An 8,939-nucleotide genomic window follows, 5' to 3' on the forward strand; every position below is an offset into this window, starting at 1 on the left:
TGCTCCAGTGTTAGCGTTAGCCATCAGTCCTGTGTGTTTACCTGTTGAGGTAGGGTGCTCCAGTGTTAGCGTTAGCCATCAGTCCTGTGTGTTTACCTGTTGAGGTAGGGTGCTCCAGTGTTAGCGTTAGCCATCAGTCCTGTGTGTTTACCTGTTGAGGTAGGGTGCTCCAGTGTTAGCGTTAGCCATCAGTCCTGTGTGTTTACCTGTTGAGGTAGGGTGCTCCAGTGTTAGCGTTAGCCATCAGTCCTGTGTGTTTACCTGTTGAGGTAGGGTGCTCCAGTGTTAGCGTTAGCCATCAGTCCTGTGTGTTTACCTGTTGAGGTAGGGTGCTCCAGTGTTAGCGTTAGCCATCAGTCCTGTGTGTTTACCTGTTGAGGTAGGGTGCTCCAGTGTTAGCGTTAGCCATCAGTCCTGTGTGTTTACCTGTTGAGGTAGGGTGCTCCAGTGTTAGCGTTAGCCATCAGTCCTGTGTGTTTACCTGTTGAGGTAGGGTGCTCCAGTGTTAGCGTTAGCCATCAGTCCTGTGTGTTTACCTGTTGAGGTAGGGTGCTCCAGTGTTAGCGTTAGCCATCAGTCCTGTGTGTTTACCTGTTGAGGTAGGGTGCTCCAGTGTTAGCGTTAGCCATCAGTCCTGTGTGTTTACCTGTTGAGGTAGGGTGCTCCAGTGTTAGCGTTAGCCATCAGTCCTGTGTGTTTACCTGTTGAGGTAGGGTGCTCCAGTGTTAGCGTTAGCCATCAGTCCTGTGTGTTTACCTGTTGAGGTAGGGTGCTCCAGTGTTAGCGTTAGCCATCAGTCCTGTGTGTTTACCTGTTGAGGTAGGGTGCTCCAGTGTTAGCGTTAGCCATCAGTCCTGTGTGTTTACCTGTTGAGGTAGGGTGCTCCGGTGTTAGCGTTAGCCATCAGTCCTGTGTGTTTACCTGTTGAGGTAGGGTGCTCCGGTGTTAGCGTTAGCCATCAGTCCTGTGTGTTTACCTGTTGAGGTAGGGTGCTCCGGTGTTAGCGTTAGCCATCAGTCCTGTGTGTTTACCTGTTGAGGTAGGGTGCTCCGGTGTTAGCGTTAGCCATCAGTCCTGTGTGTTTACCTGTTGAGGTAGGGTGCTCCGGTGTTAGCGTTAGCCATCAGTCCTGTGTGTTTACCTGTTGAGGTAGGGTGCTCCGGTGTTAGCGTTAGCCATCAGTCCTGTGTGTTTACCTGTTGAGGTAGGGTGCTCCGGTGTTAGCGTTAGCCATCAGTCCTGTGTGTTTACCTGTTGAGGTAGGGTGCTCCAGTGTTAGCGTTAGCCATCAGTCCTGTGTGTTTACCTGTTGAGGTAGGGTGCTCCAGTGTTAGCGTTAGCCATCAGTCCTGTGTGTTTACCTGTTGAGGTAGGGTGCTCCGGTGTTAGCGTTAGCCATCAGTCCTGTGTGTTTACCTGTTGAGGTAGGGTGCTCCGGTGTTAGCGTTAGCCATCAGTCCTGTGTGTTTACCTGTTGAGGTAGGGTGCTCCAGTGTTAGCGTTAGCCATCAGTCCTGTGTGTTTACCTGTTGAGGTAGGGTGCTCCAGTGTTAGCGTTAGCCATCAGTCCTGTGTGTTTACCTGTTGAGGTAGGGTGCTCCAGTGTTAGCGTTAGCCATCAGTCCTGTGTGTTTACCTGTTGAGGTAGGGTGCTCCAGTGTTAGCGTTAGCCATCAGTCCTGTGTGTTTACCTGTTGAGGTAGGGTGCTCCAGTGTTAGCGTTAGCCATCAGTCCTGTGTGTTTACCTGTTGAGGTAGGGTGCTCCAGTGTTAGCGTTAGCCAGGTGACCTGTGTGTTTACCTGTTGAGGTAGGGTGCTCCAGTGTTAGCGTTAGCCATCAGTCCTGTGTGTTTACCTGTTGAGGTAGGGTGCTCCAGTGTTAGCGTTAGCCATCAGTCCTGTGTGTTTACCTGTTGAGGTAGGGTGCTCCAGTGTTAGCGTTAGCCATCAGTCCTGTGTGTTTACCTGTTGAGGTAGGGTGCTCCAGTGTTAGCGTTAGCCATCAGTCCTGTGTGTTTACCTGTTGAGGTAGGGTGCTCCAGTGTTAGCGTTAGCCATCAGTCCTGTGTGTTTACCTGTTGAGGTAGGGTGCTCCAGTGTTAGCGTTAGCCATCAGTCCTGTGTGTTTACCTGTTGAGGTAGGGTGCTCCAGTGTTAGCGTTAGCCATCAGTCCTGTGTGTTTACCTGTTGAGGTAGAGTGCTCCAGTGTTAGCGTTAGCCATCAGTCCTGTGTGTTTACCTGTTGAGGTAGGGTGCTCCAGTGTTAGCGTTAGCCATCAGTCCTGTGTGTTTACCTGTTGAGGTAGGGTGCTCCAGTGTTAGCGTTAGCCATCAGTCCTGTGTGTTTACCTGTTGAGGTAGGGTGCTCCAGTGTTAGCGTTAGCCATCAGTCCTGTGTGTTTACCTGTTGAGGTAGGGTGCTCCAGTGTTAGCGTTAGCCATCAGTCCTGTGTGTTTACCTGTTGAGGTAGGGTGCTCCAGTGTTAGCGTTAGCCAGTTGTAGCCAGGAGTCAGACATGACCTGGTGGATGTTGGGTCTCTTAGCTGGATCTGGTTCTAATAGCTTCTTCATTAGACAGATGGCCGCTGTGGAGAGAGAGGGAGAGAGAGAGAGAGAGAGAGAGAGAGAGAGAGATGGAAAGAGAGAGAGATAGAGAGAGAGAGAGGGATGGAAAGAGAGAGACAGAGAGAGAGAGATAGAGAGAGATGGAAAGAGTGAGAGAGAGAGAGAGAGATGGAAAGAGATGAGAGAGAGAGAGATGGAGAGAGAGAGAGAGAGAGAGAGAGATGGAAAGAGAGAGAGAGAGAGAGAGAGATAGAGAGAGATGGAAAGAGTGAGAGAGAGATAGAGAGATGGAAAGAGATGGAGAGAGAGAGAGAGAGAGAGAGAGATGGAAAGAGAGAGAGAGAGAGAGAGAGAGAGAGAGAGAGATGGAAAGAGGGAGAGAGAGAGAGAGAGATGGAAAGAGAGAGAGAGAGAGAGAGAGAGATGGAAAGAGTGAGAGAGAGATAGAGAGATGGAAAGAGATGGAGAGAGATGGATAAGAGATGGAGAGAGATGGAAAGAGAGAGAGAGATGGAAAGAGTGATTGAGAGAGATGGAGAGATGGAGAGAGAGATGGAAAGAGAGAGAGAGAGAGAGAGAGAGAGAGAGAGATGGAAAGAGAGAGAGAGAGAGAGAGAGAGAGAGAGATGGAAAGAGAGAGAGATGGAGAGAGATGGAGAGAGGAGAGAGAGATGGAGAGATGGGAGAGAGAGATGGAGAGAGAGAGAGATGGAAAGAGAGAGAGAGATGGAAAGAGTGAGAGAGAGATGGAAAGAGAGAGAGATGGAGAGAGAGAGAGATGGAAAGAGAGAGAGATGGAAAGAGTGAGAGAGAGATGGAAAGAGAGAGAGATGGAAAGAGTGAGAGAGAGATGGAGAGAGAGAGATGAGAGAGAGAGAGATGGAAAGAGAGAGAGAGATGGAGAGAGAGAGATGGAAAGAGAGAGAGAGATGGAGAGAGAGAGATGGAAAGAGAGAGAGAGATGTTAAGAGAGAGAGATGGAAAGAGTGAGAGAGAGATGGAAGGAGAGAGAGAGAGAGAGAGAGAGAGATGAGAAGAGGGAAGGGGGTGAGAATTTGTTAAAGCTGCATTCTGGGAAATCGAAAAACAACAAAACAGCCGCCAGCCACTTGTTTTGGTACATTTGTTTCTTTGCGTGCCCGTCTCTGCGTGCCCGTCTCTCTGTGTGTACCTGTAGAGAGAGAGGGCGGTAGTGGGTTCATATCCTTGTCCACCATCTTCTGGTGCAGAGCCCTGAGACTGAAGGGCTCCACGGTGAAGGGAAGGGTCCCAGTCAGCATGGCGTACATGTTCACTCCTCTGTACGGGACAGACAACATGCACAGGAACGTTACATACCCGTGTACAACATACACTCACCCAGCCACTAATAAATGTCATTAAAAAAAAAAAAAGGTTGAGAAGTGATCTCGTAGTTTGTATAGATGTCTTTAATGTTTACAGTCTAGAAGTGTATTTATTCTGACAGAGAAATAAGGTGTGTGTGAATGAACATTACCAATGACATGAACTGTTGACATGAAGTGTTGACATGAAACGTGTAATGTTGTAAACTGTTGACATGAAACGTGTTCCTAGTGTAACCGATGTGAAATGGCTAAGCTAGTTAGCGGTGGTGTAACCGATGTGAAATGGCTAGTTAGTTAGCGGTGGTGTAACCGATGTGAAATGGCTAAGCTAGTTAGCGGTGGTGTAACCGATGTGAAATGGCTAGTTAGTTAGCGGTGGTGTAACCGATGTGAAATGGCTAAGCTAGTTAGCGGTGGTGTAACCGATGTGAAATGGCTAGTTAGTTAGCGGTGGTGTAACCGATGTGAAATGGCTAGTTAGTTAGCGGTGGTGTAACCGATGTGAAATGGCTAGTTAGTTAGCGGTGGTGTAACCGATGTGAAATGGCTAGTTAGTTAGCTGTGGTGTAACCGATGTGAAATGGCTAGTTAGTTAGCGGTGGTGTAACCGATGTGAAATGGCTAGTTAGTTAGCGGTGGTGTAACCGATGTGAAATGGCTAGTTAGTTAGCGGTGGTGTAACCGATGTGAAATGGCTAGTTAGTTAGCGGTGGTGTAACCGATGTGAAATGGCTAGTTAGTTAGCGGTGGTGTAACCGATGTGAAATGGCTAGTTAGTTAGCGGTGGTGTAACCGATGTGAAATGGCTAGTTAGTTAGCGGTGGTGTAACCGATGTGAAATGGCTAGTTAGTTAGCTGTGGTGTAACCGATGTGAAATGGCTAGTTAGTTAGCGGTGGTGTAACCGATGTGAAATGGCTAGTTAGTTAGCGGTGGTGTAACCGATGTGAAATGGCTAGTTAGTTAGCGGTGGTGTAACCGATGTGAAATGGCTAGTTAGTTAGCGGTGGTGTAACCGATGTGAAATGGCTAGTTAGTTAGCGGTGGTGCGCGCTAATAGCATTTCAATCAGTGACGTCACTCGCTCTGAGACTTGAAGTAGGGTTTCCCCTTGCGTTGCAAGGGCCGCGGCTTTTGTGGCTCGATGGGTAACGATGCTTCGTGGGGTGTCAGTTGTTGATGTGTGCAGAGGGTCCCTGGTTCAAGCCCAGGTTGGGGCGAGGAGAGGAACGGAACCTACACTGTTACATAAACTGTAACATGAAATGTGTTCGTTGTAAACTGTAGACATGAAACGTGTTCGTTGTAAACCGTTGTGTATAAAACCTGTCAGTTGTATGGTTTATGTACTCACATGGACCAGACGTCCACCTTGGGTCCGTACTTCTTACGGGAAAGTAGTTCTGGAGCGGCGTAGGCTGGACTCCCACACTGCGTACTGAACGGGTCTGAGTATCCCAGAATCCCTGCACAGTTACTGAGACCAAAATCTACAGGGGAGGAGACAGGTTCTGAATGTCATTTAGAGGTTTGGGGGGGTTTTGAAAGAGGGAGAGATAGTAACGACATAAAGACAGAAGTTGTTACCCTCCTTCCTGTCCCAACCTCCTTTCAAAAACAAGGACATTTCTAAGTGACCCCAAACTTTTGAATATGTAGTGTATATTACCTGTTACTAATGAGCTGTTTGGTGTTAGAATGTATATTATAAACTGGCTGTTTTGAGCCCTGAATTCTGATTGGCTGACAGCCATGGTATATTAGCCATATATCACGCCCCTCTCGGGCCTTATTGCTATTATATGCATTATAATGTACAGTCCCATACGTATTTATTTGGACAGTGAAACTAAAACGTTTAATTTGGCTCTGTACTCCAGCATTTTGATCCGGCCTTGATTGGAAGTCCCATAGGGCTGTGAACAATTGGTCCAGCGTCGTCCGGATTTGGCCAGGGTGTAGGATGTCATTGTAAATTAGAATTTGTTCTTAAATCTGGCTTGCCTAGTTAAATAAAGGTTACATTTTTTTTTTTAAATGTATTACATTTAAAAATAGATATGTGTTTTACCGTTTAGGAATGAAAGCATGTAGACCCCCACATTTGAAGGTTTCATAACGCTGTATTAAAGTAGTCAAAAGTTCAGGATTTGGTCCCATGTTTCCTAACATGCAGTGATTACATGAAGCGTGTGACTCTACAAACGTGATGGATGCGTTTGCAGTTTGTTTTGGTTGTGTTTCAGATTATGTTGTGTGCAACTGAGGGCACCAGAGGTTCTGACTGACCCAGCTACTGGGGCCACCAGAGGTTCTGTCTGACCCAGCTACTGAGGGCACCAGAGGTTCTGACTGACCCAGCTACTGAGGGCACCAGAGGTTCTGACTGACCCAGCTACTGAGGGCACCAGAGGTTCTGACTGACCCAGCTACTGGGGCCACCAGAGGTTCTGTCTGACCCAGCTACTGAGGGCACCAGAGGTTCTGACTGACCCAGCTACTGAGGGCACCAGAGGTTCTGACTGACCCAGCTACTGAGGGCACCAGAGGTTCTGTGTGACCCAGCTACTGGAGGCACCAGAGGTTCTGACTGACCCAGCTACTGGAGGCACCAGAGGTTCTGTGTGACCCAGCTACTGGAGGCACCAGAGGTTCTGTGTGACCCAGCTACTGGAGCCACCAGAGGTTCTGACTGACCCAGCTACTGGAGGCACCAGAGGTTCTGTGTGACCCAGCTACTGGAGCCACCAGAGGTTCTGACTGACCCAGCTACTGGAGGCACCAGAGGTTCTGTCTGACCCAGCTACTGGAGGCACCAGAGGTTCTGTCTGACCCAGCTACTGAGGGCACCAGAGGTTCTGACTGACCCAGCTACTGGAGGCACCAGAGGTTCTGACTGACCCAGCTACTGGAGGCACCAGAGGTTCTGTCTGACCCAGCTACTGAGGGCACCAGAGGTTCTGTCTGACCCAGCTACTGGAGGCTGGAGGCACCAGAGGTTCTGTCTGACCCAGCTACTGGAGGCACCAGAGGTTCTGACTGTTTGTTTAGCAGAGAACTTTAACTCCTGGAATAGTAGTTATAATAATAGTTAATGCTTCATGGAACTGAAACTTTTGCAGCTGACTTTGTTACATATAAGATACACACACACACACACACACACACACACACACACACACACACACACAGACAGACAGGCAGGCAGGCAGGCAGGCAGGCAGGCAGGCAGGCAGGCAGGCAGGCAGGCAGGCAGGCAGGCAGACAGACAGACAGACAGACAGACAGACAGACAGACAGACAGACAGACAGACAGACAGACAGACAGACAGACAGACAGACAGAACCACACACAGAGACAAAGCAGGGGTTGGTAAACAGGCAACAGGAAACAGTTGTACCTATTAGCTTGATGTGTTCCTGTTCATCCAACAGCAGGTTTTCTATTTTCAGGTCCCTGTGAGACAGACACACAGAGGACAACACAGAACACAGGGTTTAAACAGGACAACTTTATCAGCACAGAACACAGGGTTTAAACAGGACAGACACACAGAGGACAACACAGAACACAGGGGTTTAAACAGGACAACTTTATCAACACAGAACACAGGGTTTAAACAGGACAGACACACAGAGGACAACACAGAACACAGGGTTTAAATAGGACAACTTTATCAACACAGAACACAGGGTTTAAACAGGACAGACACACAGAGGACAACACAGAACACAGGGTTTAAATAGGACAACTTTATCAGCACGGTCACCACACACACTGGGACCGCCTGTCAATGTGGGTCGTGGCAGTTGATTCCAGTTGATTCCAGTTGATTCCAGTTGATTCCAGTGTTTCCAGTTGATTCCAGTTGATTCCAGTGTTTCCAGTTGTTTCCATGTGTTTCCAGTGATTCCATGTGATTCCAGTGTTTCCAGTTGATTCCATGTGATTCCAGTTGATTCCAGTGTTTCCAGGTGTTTCCAGTTGATTCCAGTGATTCCATGTGATTCCAGTTGATTCCAGTGTTTCCATTTGATTCCACGTTATTCCAGTTGATTCCAGTGTTTCCAGGTGTTTCCAGTTGATTTCATGTGATTTCAGTTGATTCCAGTGTTTCCATTTGATTCCACGTGATTCCAGTTGATTCCAGTGATTCCAGTTGATTCCAGTGTTTCCAGTGGTTTCCAGTGGTTTCCAGTGTTTCCAGTTGATTCCAGTTGATTCCAGTGTTTCCAGTTGATTCCAGTGTTTCCAGTTGATTCCAGTGATTCCCGTTGATTCCAGTGTTTCCAGTTGTTTCCATGTGTTTCCAGTGATTCCATGTGATTCCAGTGTTTCCAGTTGATTCCAGTGTTTCCAGTTGATTCCAGTGATTCCCGTTGATTCCAGTGTTTCCAGTTGTTTCCATGTGTTTCCAGTGATTCCAGTTGATTCCAGTGTTTCCAGGTGTTTCCATTTGATTCCAGGTGTTTCCAGGTGATTCCAGTTGATTCCAGTGTTTCCAGGTGTTTCCAGTTGATTCCAGTTGATTCCAGTGTTTCCAGGTGTTTCCAGTAGATTCCAGTGTTTCCAGTTGATTCCAGGTGTTTCCAGGTGATTCCAGTTGATTCCAGTGTTTCCAGGTGTTTCCAGGTGTTTCCAGTTGATTCCAGGTGTTTCCAGGTGATTTCAGGTGTTTCCAGTTGATTCCAGGTGTTTCCAGTTGATTCCAGTGATTCCAGTTGACTCCAGGTGTTTCCAGGTGATTCCAGGTGATTCCAGGTGATTCCAGGTGTTTCCAGGTGATTCCAGGTGTTTCCAGTTGATTCCAGGTGATTCCAGTTGATTCCAGTGTGTCCAGGTGTTTCCAGTTGATTCCAGTTGATTCCAGTGTTTCCAGGTGTTTCCAGTTGATTCCAGGTGTTTCCAGTTGATTCCAGGTGTTTCCAGTTGATTCCAGTTGATTCCAGATGATTCCAGTTGATTCCAGGTGTTTCCAGTTGATTCCAGGTGTTTCCAGTTGATTCCAGTGTTTCCAGGTGT

At 47.9% G+C, this 8,939-nt stretch overlaps 1 protein-coding gene across 1 annotated transcript in view; it reads right to left on the reverse strand.

Moving 5' to 3' along the window:
- LOC106604043 (hormonally up-regulated neu tumor-associated kinase homolog A-like) overlaps positions 1-8,939 on the reverse strand; it is a 43,615-nt gene that overhangs the window by 8,465 nt on the left and 26,211 nt on the right. The window contains exons 4-7 of the mRNA XM_045717474.1: positions 7,318-7,373; positions 5,271-5,406; positions 3,740-3,867; positions 2,462-2,588 (exon numbers count right to left, since the gene is read on the reverse strand). Of these exons, the coding sequence (XP_045573430.1) occupies positions 2,462-2,588; positions 3,740-3,867; positions 5,271-5,406; positions 7,318-7,373 (447 nt within the window). The remainder of the gene's footprint in view (positions 1-2,461; positions 2,589-3,739; positions 3,868-5,270; positions 5,407-7,317; positions 7,374-8,939) is intronic.

The sequence above is a fragment of the Salmo salar genome, chromosome ssa04 (genome assembly GCF_905237065.1).
Source record: "Salmo salar chromosome ssa04, Ssal_v3.1, whole genome shotgun sequence".
NCBI classification, from domain to species: domain Eukaryota; kingdom Metazoa; phylum Chordata; class Actinopteri; order Salmoniformes; family Salmonidae; genus Salmo; species Salmo salar.